Source organism: Hirundo rustica, chromosome 3, assembly GCF_015227805.2.
Source record: "Hirundo rustica isolate bHirRus1 chromosome 3, bHirRus1.pri.v3, whole genome shotgun sequence".
In the NCBI taxonomy this organism is placed as follows: domain Eukaryota; kingdom Metazoa; phylum Chordata; class Aves; order Passeriformes; family Hirundinidae; genus Hirundo; species Hirundo rustica.
In genome coordinates this window covers 5,507,691-5,522,321 of record NC_053452.1, presented here as the reverse complement: position 1 = coordinate 5,522,321, position 14,631 = coordinate 5,507,691, and the positions used below count along the sequence as shown (strand labels likewise).

The window sequence follows — 14,631 nt, the reverse complement described above, 5'->3', positions numbered from 1 at the left end:
TGGAAACTCTGAAAAGCTCTTTCTCTTTTACCTTTCTCCCTTGCCTCCTTTGTCTATGGCTGTAGTGAACAGCAGCATTCACTGCAGAACTCAGGTACAACATGGTAGCAGCATGCAGCAATTATGCATCAGTCCCACATGGTGTACATAACCACACCCAGTATTTCGGAACTGTAATTAAGTCTTGGGGAAATGCTCCACTCATTTACATCACCAGACTGAACTGTGTTAACATACTACTATATCGGAACAATGCTTTCCAAAATAGTTGATTTAAAACAGGTCTGACTTCTAAGGCTCTACAAAATTCTCTTCTAAAAGTTTGTAATGCCGCAACAAATCAAAAATGAGACGTGTATATCAAAATATTAAAAAATTATTCTTGTCATAAATGTCGATAATATGTATATATTAGATTATTTGACTAATTATCTTAAATGATTTATGTGTTTAATGTATTATTTATTTAATATCAAAAATGATGATATCTAGGTACAACTATAACCTTAGCGGTTAAACTGAAACACTCTGCATTTGATTACTTATGAAGCAATAGAATCAGGCAATCATACCAACAGACATATCAGAAGTACAGAAACATTTGTTTTTTCTTTCTTTGAATAGCTTTAGCGATCACATTATTTTATGGACCAAAAGATAGTTCCCTGACAAATTGGATGAAAATCACAAAGCTGTGACTAACACGAGTATATTGCCTTTCATCTTCATCTCCACTCACCCACTTGGACAAATGGGTCTTGCAGTTACTTCTTTCCTCTTCAGCACGTTTGCCCCAGGCAACAAACCAAAGAAATTACAGGTAACAGTTTATCAAATGCTTGCAGGCAGGTAGCTCCCACTCTTCTGTCACTCAGCATCATTTTATTAAGAGAACCTTGACCCAGGTGTGCCATGAGCTTGAAAGTTCAGGAGTTGGGATGCAGCTGTCACATGAAAGATGGATGATGTGCATTTTATGTTTTCAATGCATGTTAGTGTATCTCAGAGAGGACGTGCTAATAAAAAGAGACATCTTACCAGCGATATTGTGGGAGCCTTGGGAAAAGGGCTTGGAACAGTTCCAGCACGTGATAGGAATGGACAGGAGGAGAGACTTCATGGTCAATGTACAGGGGCTGTAAGTTTGCATTTGAATTTCCAGCAGTGGAAACGTGCATGGCACAGGGTTTATCAAAATCAGCAGGACCGTGTGTAGTGCACGGTTTGCTACACAAGCAAGGTTTGAGAAGAGTAATGCTGGCTGAAATAAATTTTTATTAAACATAAATAATTTATAAATGCATTTTAGATTATTATATTGCTCTGTTATTGGTGTAATAAATCAATTTTGTTTAATAGCTACAGATATTATGCATTTAAAAAGGTACTTTCACGTACATGACGAATTTTTTCTTAACATGTGAAACTGTCCATAATGTTCTGTTGCTTTCTTCTTCAATGAGGTATAAATTCAGGAAATAATCTGGATATAGATCTGCATTTTAAAGTTTTATCAATAAATTTGATATTTAAATTATGAAAATTTGAATTACTTAAGAACTTTTAAGATATCTTAATTTCATATCTACCCTTTTCACTGTATTCAAGGAAGAAATTAATAAAGAGTGTAAAAAACAACTGGCTTCCACTGTAAACAATGAAGAGAGCTGCTTATTGCCATTTTCATAAATTTTCTTCTCGTTAAACTTCACGCTTTTTCTCACTAAACTGCCCAGTTTCGCTGCCACGGTTCAATGCCCACCAGCACAGGCTCTGACCCTGCACCACGCTGTGGTTGTGAAGGTGGCACCACTTTGCCCTTCCCTCTTTCGACGCAGAATTTTTCAAACATTTTTAAGGCTATCAAGACTTGGAACAGCCAACTTCCCTTCCCGTCTCTATTTCTTCAGCAACTGATATTTTGATCCTTTCTTCAAAACCTGCATCTCACACCGGCTCTCTCCTGGCGTGCCAGGGCTCCCGCAGCACAGCTGACCCCCACGGATCCAGTGCTCATCCAGCAGCCCCAAAGTGCCTCCTGCAGGGCCCTGGATCTGCTCAGCTTTGCTCTGCAGCGGGCTCAGCGCAGGATCTGCTGTGCCACAGCCTTCGTTTTGGTCAGGATGGCTGATGGCAGTGGAATTGCTGCACGTAGGGGCCTTAATGCTGGTTCGGTTGGACGATCCAGCAGTTTGGATCGAGGCTCTAGCTCTCCTTCGGTACGTTTATTCACTTCTATAGCATGGTATTTGCTCTCATATTAATTTACATTTCCTATTATATCTCTAATGGGAGCCCTCTAACCAGTCATTACTTTATCCATATGTTAAATGTTCATTTTGCAGCTATTAGTATTCTGCCTAGGCTATATATCTGTTAAACACTAATTTTGGACATTGCCCAGTTTTCCTGTCTTCCTCTGCAGAATGTCACCATTCTGAACCTAGTTCCCTAGGCCTTGGACGGACTAAACACACACAGATCAACAGACCAACACCAATTCTTTTTTGTTGCCATTTTCATGCTCACTGTTTCAACAGAACATTTTTAAGCTCTTCTGAGCATTGCTTTAGCCTTCGATGTACACAGCTTGCTACAGTGTTCTCAGAAAATAACCTCCCGGTTTGCAGCGTGATTGGTTTTCATCCGAACACTGAAATGCTACTTTTTTAGGTGAATTTTCCCACTGTGTATGACAATGCTGATTGTTTCTCTGCCTTCAGGCCTCCAGAATCAACAAGTGTAAAAAGGCAGGTCACACTCATATCAGTCAGTGGCACGATTTCTTACTTCTTCAGTGGGATACATTGTATCACCGGCGCCTGAAGAGAAAAAACGTAAAGTACAGTAAGAATTTTCTTGCTGGAATTGCAACGTTTGGACATTTCTGTTTTTAAGCTGAAGATCAGTTTTATTCCTTTTATCTCGTCTTTCATTTTGGTGCTGGTGTAAACGTCAGGCTTAATTTTTTTTCCCTTTTAATATATCTACATACTTGCTTTAGATATTTTCCAAAATTATGGCTATTGTAGCTGCTTTTACAAATGAAACCGCAGAATGCATGCAGATGGCCTCTACAGGAAGAGAGCTAAGTTTTCTCCTTCTCCCCTTCTGGTCCAATAAACATTGATTTATAAAATGTGGAACAGATCCCACAGGACACTAGAATATTCAGTAGCTTGGTAAATATTCAATGATCTAGGATATGCATTCAAATATTTGCTGCGCATAACGGATGTAAAAAGAAGAAAAGAAAAAAATTACCTGTTGGTTCCTCTCTCATTTTTATTAACAAGGTGAGAAAATTGTTCTTGGGGTACCAAGGCACATCACCTGGGCAAAGCGAAGAAATCAGGTAAAGATAACAACAACCCCCAGGAGGTGGTCTAATATGAACATGCTTTCACAAATGCTTTGTAAAGAGGACTCAGTCTGATTTATTAAAAGGTAAACTGGATTCTCCCCTGCATCACTGAGTGGGATAAGATTAACGATTTTACTGTAAGCAACTGTACCAAGATTCATGGTTATAGTAGACATGCTAATGTTTGTGTTTGGCAGAAACTATGAGTGAAGAAGTGAAATGTTGCTAAGTTTTACCTCACCTTTCTTTGATACAGGTGAAGCACAGGAGTGTATCACAAGAGAAAAGCCAGTCCTTGACCTGGGGCTGGGCACGAGACATTCTCTGTATGATTTAGCTGGAATCCCATTTTCCATATGAACAGATGTGGACCCCGTGTTTGACTTCAATCAGAAACCTCTGCACCCCTGTGAACTGTTCTGTCATGGTGAAGCTGTGTCAGATAATAAGCACGGTGAGGCTGCGACGTGTCCTGTGTCACATCACTCCCCCTCATCACCCCTGCTCTATGTCAGGCTGTGCTCCAGGGCTAAATCCACTCACCTGCATGGGGAAAGGCCTTTCCCTCCATGGGGGCACAAGTGAAGCTAAGAGCATCTGTACAGCTGCAGGGAAGCTTTTGTAGGTATTTATTTAGTCCATGGTGTGAAGGACAAAATTACTCTCGGTACAGAGAAGGCTGAGTGGCGCAGGGGCCAAGGTGCCTTCCTTGATCTTTGAACCCAGGCGGACCTTGGCTGCAGGCAGCAGAGGTGAATTTCACAATAGGTGGGAATAGGGCCTGGGGGCGTGGTGTAGGGATCCCAGGAGTCACAGAATCTCAGAATCAATTAGGTTGAGAGATCATCTAGTTCAGCCTTTGAGCTAACACCAGATTGCCAACTACAACGTGGTACTGCGTGCCACATCCAGTGTTTTCCTAAACACCTTCAGGGATAGTAACACCACCACCTCTCTGGGAAGCGCATTCCAATGCCTAATCACCCTTTCTGCAAAGAAATTCCTCCTAATGTCCAACCTGAACCTCCATGGCCCAGCTAAAGACTATGTCCTCTTCTCCTGATGCTGGTTACATGGGGCCACTTGGCTGCAGCCTCCTTTCAGGGGGTTCTAGAGAGTGATAAAGCCACCTCTGAGCTTCCTTTTCTCCAGGCTGAGCATTCCCAGCTCCCTCAGCCGCTTCTCATCGCACTTCTGCTCCAGACCCTACGCCGGCTTTCTTGCCCTTCCCCGGACACACCAGCGGAGCTCCGCTCCCGGAAAGCTCAGCCCGGCACCTGCAGCTCCAGCAGCTGTTTTTAAACCGGCCGGGGCAGTTTCCTGCGTCGCGGACGCTCCGGGGGCCGCGCGGCTGCCGGGGCCGCACGGGAGGCGCTGCCGGGGCCGCACGGGAGGCGCTGCCGGGGCCGCACGGGAGGCGCTGCCGGGGCCGCACGGGAGGCGCTGCCGGGGCCGGCCCGGTTCGGGCCCGGGCCCGGCGCCGTCGCTCGGCAACGGCCCCGCCGCCCCGGGCACAGCCCGGCGCCGCCGCAACCCGGAAGCAGAGGGGCGGAGGAGGCGGGCGGGGGGCGGTGGCGGCGGGGCGGGGCGGGACGGGAGAGGGCTGCCCGCCCGCTCCCTCCCTCCCTCCCTCCCGCCCCGCGGGAGCTCCGAGCGCCGGCACGGCGCGGAGCGCGCAGCGTCGCAGCCGAGCAGCCGCCGCGCCGTGTGCCCCGCACAACACGCTGCCCCGAATCCTGCCGAGCCGGCGCCGCCGCGCTCAGGCTCCTCCCGGTCGGTGCGGGAGGAGGAGGAGGAGGCGGCTGCTGAGCGGCGGCTGCCGGAGCCAACGGGCGGCGGGGAGCGGGGCGGGCGCTGCGGGGGTGTCGGGGTAGAGCGAGGCGTGACCCGGCTGACGGGCACCGTGCGGCGGGCGCGGAGCCGGAGCCGGACCCGGCGGGATCAGCGGTACCAGCGGCGGCGCGGGGCGTCGGTAGCGCTCGGCTCTGGCTCTGGCGCGGCGTCTCCTCCACCCCCTCGTGAGCCTGGGGAACCTGCAGCTCAAAGCCGCCGCCAGCCACACCACCATGTACCCCGGCAACAAGCGGAAAAAGCTGTGGCGGGAGGAGAAAGGTATTATCGCCCTTCCCGGTGGCCGGGCCCGCTTCTCCCGCCTTTAACCCCACGTTGCGCCGGGAGGGAGCGAAGGAGCGGGGCGGGGGGGTCCCGGTGCTCTCGGAGCCGCCGCCGCCGCCGCCTCACCGCGGGCTGTCCGGCAGCGCTTCCCGCCGGCCGCGGCGGAGGGGACGGGGTGGGGACCGGGGAACTCCGTGCTCTCTGCGTTTGTCCTGGGGTCTCCCGGCTGAAAGAGCCTTCATGGCAGCCCGGGCGTGCGGGCATCGGGGATGTTTCCCCCCGCACCTCGGCGTATCCGTGAGGAGTGGAGCCCCGGGGCGGAGGGAGGGCGGTAAACAACCCCTCTCCTGAGGGCTTCCCGCCCCCGAGTCACCTTGTGGGAGTGTTTCAGGCCGAAAAGTTGGGCGCACGCTCTCAAAACGTGCTTTTTCTCCTTCCAGTGCGTTTGTTTCCTGAGGGGAAAACGTGGTTTATCGGAATCATTGGTGTAATCAGTTTAGATCCTAGTGTCGTTCAGCCGGGGTGAAGTGTTTGGGTACGGGAGTCTCAGAGAACCCCTACGTCCCATCTTTTGAACGATGTTATGTATTTTTATATATGTTTTGAGGATCCCCGCCTGGTTATTCTCAGTTTATAAAGCCCCTAAGACAAACTCCGGAGCGTGAAAACTGTGGGCCAAGCATTTGACGCAGACATTGGGGTTTTTTTTGTACTTTATATTGATCCCGAGGAGAGCAACGTTAGAAATTAAGAAATTCACAGAGTAGAAGCGCAGCGTTTATATCTGCGAGGAGGAAAGCTTCTTGCCCAGTGTGTTCCAAATAATGTAGTAATAGATGAGGAGAGGAAGAAGAACAGATCAGAGGGTCATGCTTTAAGTTTTCTCTTTTTTTCTTCCATCACCCTTGTGACTCTTAAGTATGTTTCAGGCTAAGAAGGCAGAAGATCAGTTCAATGAACAGGATTCAAGTGCACCTTTCTAGGGAAAAATTGTTAAAACACAGATGAACTCTTTCTCTAGGTTAGTTGCTCCAGTCAAACTCCTCTCAAATGAAGTGAGTCTTTTTTTCTTTCAAACCGTCTTGGAATACATGTTTCTGTAGTAAAGGTGAGGCAGCAAACTTCTACCTGGCAGAAGTTTCTGTTTTCAACGAAGAAGGTACAGTTAAATTGTTTTAAGCATTGTTTATATGTGATCAATTATAACCAACTTTTCCCTTAATGCTGTATGTTTCACCTTCAAAAAATGCTAGGGGCAGATGGGGAAAAGTTGCTCGTAGGCTCTAGTGAATGTTATTATTACTCCCACTTGTCTCTTTCAGCTCTGTTACTGTCTGTGTGAATTCAGAGCCTGGCAGGTGAGCTCAAACCAGGGCAGAGTGGAGGGTCTGGAAACTGGAGCTGCTGACACACTTTTGGTGTCTCAGTCAGCTGTGAGGATGGTGGTCTCCATCAGCACGGTGATGTTACTGAATGCAAACCAGCGCTGCTGAGGTTTTTCCATCCAGGAGGCATTTTTGAGTGCTAGCTGGCCACAACTCCCTGTCTTTTTGCCTAGTGAGAACGAAGGGCATTTGCCAGTCTTCTGCTCCAGTAACTGTTCCAGCACCATGCTGACAGTGTTGGCCCTGAGTACACTGAGTGAGGAGGGCAGAAAAAGCTCTCTTCATCGCTGGCATTGCCCTTCAGTTTTTAGCCCTGTAGGACTGTTCTTATCAAGTACCTCATTTACTGGAGAGGAAAACTACACAAGCCCAACTTTCTTTTTCCAGGTCTGCCTTCACCTCCCTGAACCCCTGCAAAGCTGGGCTCTGCTCGCTGGCTTTGTTCTTCCCAGGAAGCTCTGAGTGCAGTTGTTCTCAGCCTTTTATATTCTGAAGCACTTCTTTAAAGGGAAAAAAAAAGCACTGATTGCTAAATACTGAGTTCAAACCCACTGACAATACACTCGCTTTTCTTAATTACTTTCTTGGTATTTAAGGGTTGGTCCACATCCTCCCAGGGGAGATCTTCCTTGAGGACAGCTGAAACGGAGCAGGAGTGGAGGTGATTTCAGAGCCTTAGACACAGGACTGGGCTGCCAGCAAACTTCCCAAGTTTCTGCCACAGGCAGAAAACTGTACTTGCGCTTGCGGTGAAGGCTGTTGGGAGCATCCTCCGGGAGGTTTGTGTATAATTAAGGCTCAGTTTAAGTTCTTGCTGCTGACTCACAAGAGCAAACTTTTGTAAAGCCTTCCTGTAGAGAAGAACTCATGTTTTGAAGGCACAGGACTGGCTCTGTCAGCAGAAGGCACCTGGACTTGCTCTGCTTGTCTGTCCCTCGAAACTGACACGCTCTCTCAGCTCTGCCCTACCTGTAGGACTCCCAGTGTGCGCCTCAGATACCTGGAGTTTTGTGTGCCTGGAGCTCAGGGCCGTAGTGCAGAACCGTGACCCTCGTTATGTCAGTGCTGTGTAAATGTTCCACTGAGGCAACCAGGCTGAGTAAGGAGAGAGAAACGTTTCTGTCAGCCAGAGAAACTGGCGATAGTGTCAAAAAATACCAAAATAAACTTACTTTGTTAAGGGAGGCTGTGCTCAAAACTTGCCTTATTAGACTGCTGACTGCAGCCTGCATAATTAGGAAATTTATTTTGAAAAAACACGAACAAAAGAACCCCAAACCAGACCCCTGTGATCTTCTTTATTGTTTTTTTTTAAAGGTTTGATCTAAGAAGCAGTTTCCATGTTCACCTTTTGCTGCTTCTTCAATTTGAGATGAAAATGTTCTTTTTATGTTTGCCTAGTCCTGTATGTAAAATGCAAATAGCATAGGTCTAGCCTTTCCCTGCACCACTAAAAATTCTTCAGTCATTGAAGAGCATTAATTACTGATTAACAGGTCAAGAAAAACTGTTAGTGTGGCTAAAGTAGCACAGTGCTATGGTAAAAACAGACCCAGAAATTTGAGCAGAGTATGAGTGTCGTGATGTCCTCTACTGTTCTTTTTCTTTTCCCACCTTCTTTTGGGAGGGAAAAAAGCTCTGCATCTTGTGCTGAGCTGATACTAAGCATTGATGAGGAAGGGAGGGAAAAGAGGATGTGACTGCAAAAATGAGCAGAAGTGCTGGGGTTGCTTGCAGTTTTGGGTCATTGGGATGGCTTTTTTTTTTTACTGTAAAAGTCCATTTATAGCAGGGTCTGAAGAAGAGTGAAGTTGGCAGTAGCTGTCATACTTGTGCGATGTTTTTGAGGCTTTACTTTTCACTAAACATCTGAAAAAAGAGGTGGTGATGTTCTCAGGAGAAAACAAAAACAACTGTCTATGTGTATTTTAGTGTGGTAGCCAGGTGTGTCCTATTAATGCTGAAATGAAAATCTCTAAAGCTAAACTTGCCTTTTTTACCACCCCAGACTGCAACTGACAGAATGTTTGCTGCAGCTCTGATCTGTTTTGTTATGTAGTAGCATTTTGTTAATTTCCCACCTTGCTCCCCGCCTTTAATTGAACTTACGGGGTTTTTTTTCGTTCTGGTTTACAAATGCAGAACCTACACAGACTTTCCCACCTGAAAACTCCCTATAAAACAATTCCCTACTAAAGTTGCTGTTCTCTGACGCAGGAATTGAAGTGGCAGGAAGAGGCAGCACAGCAGTGATGTGGGGAGGGGGAGCCTGGACAGCTCAGGGTGTGGGGAAGAGGTGTTAACTTTGCAGAACTGGGATAGCCAGAAACAGGAGTGTGCACCGTGGTTAGCTCCTGTTGTAACTCGCTGCAGCGCTCCTGCTTGGTCCTCTCAAGTGGCCTGGATGAGTTTCATTCACCAAGGACACTGCACTGGTCACTGCCAGGCTCATATGCAACAATGTGTGAAAGCTTGCAAAACTTTTCTTACTGCTCTTTCCCCTAAACAGAGCGCTTGCTGAAGATGACCTTGGAAGAAAGACGCAAAGAGTACTTGGGGGATTATGTTGCATTGAAAACTATTCCTACGTGGATGGAAGACTTAAAAAGTAAGAGCGAAAGTGATGGTAAGTAAAATGGAGGAGTCTTAAAATACAGATTACTCTGTTTTGTCTGTCTCCAATTATTTCTAGGAAGGCCAAGCCTTAGAACCTATGTTTTGAACAGTGATAGCCTAAAATGGGGGTCGGGGGGAAGCCCCAACAAAATTTCTGAAAGCCTCACTGGTGTCCCAGAACTCTGCTGGTGTCCCCAGATGGAGTCACTGACCCTTAAGTGTGGTGTAAAATAAATCTTCTCTGCATGAGTCTTCCTTTCCAGATACTCCAGCAGTCAGCCATGCCTAAACTTACTGAGCATAATGATACAGGGGATCTGGGCAAAGCAGTGTTGCAGGTGACCCAAAAGAAGAGGGGAAATGTTCAAGGTGTGTTGTCCTAAGAATGCAGAAACTGGAGAAGATGGGGCCTCTCTTACTTTAGGTCCTGCCTGCTTTCTTGGGCTGAGGAACATCAGTCTGGCCTGGATTAACTCCCATTTCCTGAGCATGTGCAGCCTTACCATGGTTGTGATCACCAGCAGAGTTGTCTAAATACTTGCAGTGAGTTCTGACCAAAAATGTGAATCCTATTTGCTTACAGACTCCTCTACTCTGCAGGTAATTCTGTAACAGTTCCTTGTTCTTCCTCTAGTTCCCTTTTGTCCACACAAGGTGTGGAGGAATAGGGGATGGCTTCTACACTGGTTTACTCCTCTTTTTTTATTTTCCTGTGTTTTGCCATCCTACTTGGCTGAACCCTGTGTTTTTTTGGTTTTTTTTTTTGAAGGAGCATCTAACTATGAGACCTAAAGTGCTTCCTGTCTCTGCAGATATAGGACTAATTTTCTGACCCTTTTGTTATCATTAAAGGCAAATACTGGCCTGGGTGAAGACGTGTGTAGAGTAACTTTGTGGCTGCAGGTGAACATGATCTTTATGGTGATAGTCCAGGTGAAATGAGGCCTGGAACTAAACAGCTGTTTTTAATAAAGTTGGAAGGCTGTAGCACTTCGTTTAGCACAATCTGAAGGAGCCCACAGATTTTCAGAGGTCCTTGTCAAAAGCAGCTATTGCTATTGTCTACTCCTAAAAGCTTCTGGAATAACTTTCTTAGTGAAAATATGCCAAGAGATTGCTGAGCTCTTCAGCCCTGCTGTGAGTAGCTGTATTACATCAGTACCCATAGACCTCTTTCATGGTTTGAATAGGTCATTTATATCTTGCAACATCAGAAAGCCTGTCCATCTAGAAAACAAAGGCTGCAGAAAAATAAAAAAAGATTACCTGACTTCTCGCAAGCTGATTTTGGAGGCCTGTGGTATGTGAATATATGTCATGTGGTTTAACTGGGAGACTCTTTATTCCTCCTAGCCTAAACTATGTTTTTATTCCAGTTACTCTCAGATTCTCTATAAAGCACTGAAATTCAGGGATGTTGCATTACTTGGGCTGCTGAAAGTGACAAGGTTGTGGATTTATGTTGTGATTGCTGTTACACTTCACAGAAACAAAATGTCAGTGTCTAATATGTGGGTATTGAATCACGGCAGTGGTGAATTTATTTCCTTGTAGCTGCTCTTGCATTCTTTCTGTTAGTACCCAAGTACATTGCAAAAAATGCTGGAAGGCAAAAATTGTGCTGGAACACTTCTCTGCTATTTGAAGGCTTTGTTATGCTGTACGTTCAGGAGAAAATATCCATAGTCACTCTTTTTCTTTGATGTATTTGTTGTAAGTAAGCCATGTGTAATAGTGAACCTGTGGAAGGCTGGCCTGCTGAAATGTTTCCACGTTCCAACTGATTAGGACAATTAAAGGAACTACATTTATTAATGTGACTGTTACTTCTCTCTTTCAAACTTTATTTCTCTTAAATGTTGACCCTGTGCTGAAGGTATCAAGCGTGTCTAAAAGCTGTCTTTTTGAGCTGAATTACAGAAAAACTAGACTTTAAATTTTATTGCTCATGAGAACTTTTGCTCTCTTTGATGGGACGTGCAGAGGGCAACAGGTGCAGGCTGAAAGAGATTCTGGAGAGGACGAGTGAAGCCCCAGGTGTGATGGAATCAGTGATGATCTGACAAATGCCATGCTCAAGTTCTGATATTTTCTTCAAGTGAAAGGTGGCTGCTTGCACTGACAAGCAGAAGGGGTCTGAAGGGTGGTGAAAATAAAATCTTTGGTGTATTTGTCAAGCCAAAACAACTGATGGAGAATTTGGAAACATTTCCTTACAATTCACTCCCAATACCATGTACAGTAAAAAAATGACAGATTGATTAGTAAAGCACAGTGTGGCTGTTCAGGAAGAGTGATGAGGAGAAATCAAGAAAGCAACCAAGAACAAATCAAGTGAAGCAGGCACAATCAATCAGCTGCTGGAGTAAGAAGCTATAGGAGAAGGGCAGAGCATCTGAGCTGGCAGCCGTCCCCACAGACACTCAGTGCTCATCTGGAGATTACGGCTGTTCAGTCCTGCACAAATCTTTGTACTGGCTATTAGGAAAAATTGTACAATGTAAAACCGTCACAGAGCCCATTTTTAAATGCTGGTGACTCACTGGAGGGTGTTGGGAGGTTCCAGTTAGGCTTTTGTTATGTGGAAGTCCAATGGAAGATTATTGAAAAGTCTGTATGCAGAATTATGCAAACTGAAATGACCCAAGAGGTTCATATTGGGAAGGAGCTAATCTCACTTCATGTGTGCTCTTTATTGGCAAATTGGAAGAACATACCTTAGTTTGTGGAAGAAAGTTTTTCCCTATCCCTCCTCCACCTTTTGATAGAGGTGTTCAGAACCAAGTTCTGATGAAAACCAGCAAAGCTTGGTGGATGTTCAGTGTTTTGGTGAGGATGGAAGCCTTTGTAATCGAGTAACATAACAAAGGGATGTGCATCTATATGTAAAGACTCCCGAGGAGTGAAGTTACTGAATTCTGAATGGCAGCTGACAAGGGCTTTGTCTCTTTGTAGCAGCAAAGCTATTAGAAAACGTTTGGAAGTTCAAAGAAGCAGTGTCTTTTAAAATGCTCTGCTGTGACTAAAAAAAAAAACCCTTAGATTTTTTTACAGATCTCCTCATATGGACACAACTAGCTGTAAGAAATTAGGTTGGTGTATGTTTTGGCACGGAATTTGGTCAATGGTTGTGTTAAGCCTTGGTTTTGGGAAGAGGGTGGCACGATGTGGAATGCAAAGACATGGTGCCCACTTTCCTGAGCTAAGGGAAGCAATCTGATGTGGGCATGTTTGTTTCCAGAAGGGCTGTGCTGTTAACACCCCTGATTTTCGGTGTGCCGCCTGCCGGGCTGCGCAAGTGGATCTTGGCAATCGAGCATTGCAGCAGTGGAAGGGAAAGGGACAGTTAGTGGCAAGTGGCCCTCTTTAATGTCAAGAGGGGATGGTAGGAAGACAGAGCTCTTGTTCTTGAAGTGGTCCTGTAAATATAAGCTTTCTCTGGTTTAACTGTATTTATTAAGGAAATGAGGAGTTGCCCACTTTGGAAAGGAAGAATGACCTTGCCGTGGAGGGCTGGCTGTAATGCATTGTTCTCCCCTCTTGTTATCCTTCAGATACATCAGAAGCACGCACATCTCATCTGTTTTCTCATGTACTTTGAAACAAAGTGTCTTCCTGACAACATGTCAATAATGAACTTGTTTTATGTAGCTCTGGAATTTACACCCTTTGTTTCAATGCTGTTTGTTACATACCACTTTGTTAGGCACTCTTCTTGTATGGCAACAGGAGCTAATGCTGCTCAGTGAATAAAATGCCACCATGTAGGCTAACAACTAGAGTGTATTATGAAGTTAAATACCTATATTAGCATTTGGTTGGGTACACACTTATTCCCAAAGATACCTTTACACTGCAGTGGTGAATTTAAGAGATGACTTCTGAAAACTTTGCTGGAAAGCTTTTTGTAAGAATTAGGGTCTTGGGAATTTTGTTGTCGCCGAGTTTTGTGTGTCACTGGTAGAAAAACGTTTTGTTATATTAATTGGGTAATTCAGAAAATGGCATAAGTGATATTGTTTAACCCCAGGCAGCTGATAGTCCTGCTGACTCTCACAGCCCCTGGAATTCATTGGTATGACAGTGATGCCAAGAAAACAGCAAATTCAGGTGGTGGTTTAAAGAACTTTGCTAGTGATAAGAACTACTTATCATAGGATGAAGCTAAAATGGAAGGACATGGTAACTGAATTTATTTTTGTTTAAGATTAAATGATACAAAAGGTATGCAGTCCTTTTAAACATCTTGAAATATGTTTAGATGTTTTGGCAGTCTCTGAATCTTTTTAATCTGCTTTTTTTTAAGAAAATGATATGGCTCAAACTATTCAAATCAATCTATTTTAACACTGAGGGTTTTATGTATAATAATAAGGTTTGGATTTAATAAAAGCATTGTTGTACTATGAATGTGTAGCTTTCTAAATATTCACAGCGGGTTGACACAAGATTACAGAGACAAAGCATATAGATAAGCCACTCCAAATGCTTTGTGGTGGGAAGAAAATGTGTGGTAACACTGAGCTCTGACGAGCATTTCTTGAGATGGGTAACTAACACAAGTACTCTCCAAAGAACCCCAGTATCTCTGTGCAGCCCTGCTTGATATGAATATCTGTCCTGCAGGAACTAGGAGCCAAGGTGATGAGTACTAAACACACTTGGGAAAGTGACACCACTAGTAAACTGCAGTGAAATTCAGCCAGATATCTACAAGTAAGAAACGGCATCTCTCTAAACTGCTCAATATTATAAGTGATTTTTACAGAAAAAGAAATTATGTTCAGCTAGAACATTGAGATTTAGACAAGTTTGACAATCCCAAGTTCTGTTGGTAAGAGCTGTGTGAAACCTGTGTGCTTCAAGACCATCCCCCCCACCAAAAATCCAAGTCCATCAGCTTTCATTGTGATTTTTTTTTTCTTCTTACAATGACTGTAACAATGGTCTTTAAAACAGATTTTTAGCTTTTAGCTGAGTGACAAGGAGGAAAATAAATTGAGGCATCCCAGTGTAATTTTTGCTATCTCTCAAAAAAAAAAAAAAAAAAAAAAAAAAAAAAAAAAAAAATTATGCTTTTGCTACTGAAACTCTTGGTTTGATGAAGCTCAGAGTGCAGCAGTTTTTCTGCTGAGTACACACAGAAAACAG

The 14,631-nt window shown here is 44.9% G+C and overlaps 1 protein-coding gene and 1 long non-coding RNA gene across 3 annotated transcripts in view; one reads left to right on the top strand and one right to left on the bottom strand.

Moving 5' to 3' along the window:
- Nucleotides 1–1,327: 1,327 nt before the first annotated feature.
- LOC120750562 (uncharacterized) lies at nucleotides 1,328–4,720 on the bottom strand. The gene is made up of 3 exons (XR_005700045.1): nucleotides 3,908–4,720; nucleotides 3,265–3,333; nucleotides 1,328–2,822 (listed from the first exon to the last, which is right to left on the bottom strand). It is a non-coding gene; the product is annotated as an uncharacterized LOC120750562 (long non-coding RNA).
- A 545-nt stretch (nucleotides 4,721–5,265) lies between these two features.
- Nucleotides 5,266–14,631, top strand: part of MACROD2 (mono-ADP ribosylhydrolase 2) — an 843,060-nt gene continuing 833,694 nt past the window's right edge. For both annotated transcript variants that reach the window (XM_058419895.1, XM_040059164.2), the window contains exons 1-2: nucleotides 5,266–5,476; nucleotides 9,374–9,490. In XM_058419895.1, coding sequence (XP_058275878.1) covers nucleotides 5,431–5,476; nucleotides 9,374–9,490 — 163 coding nt within the window. In that variant the 5' untranslated portion in view covers nucleotides 5,266–5,430. The remainder of the gene's footprint in view (nucleotides 5,477–9,373; nucleotides 9,491–14,631) is intronic.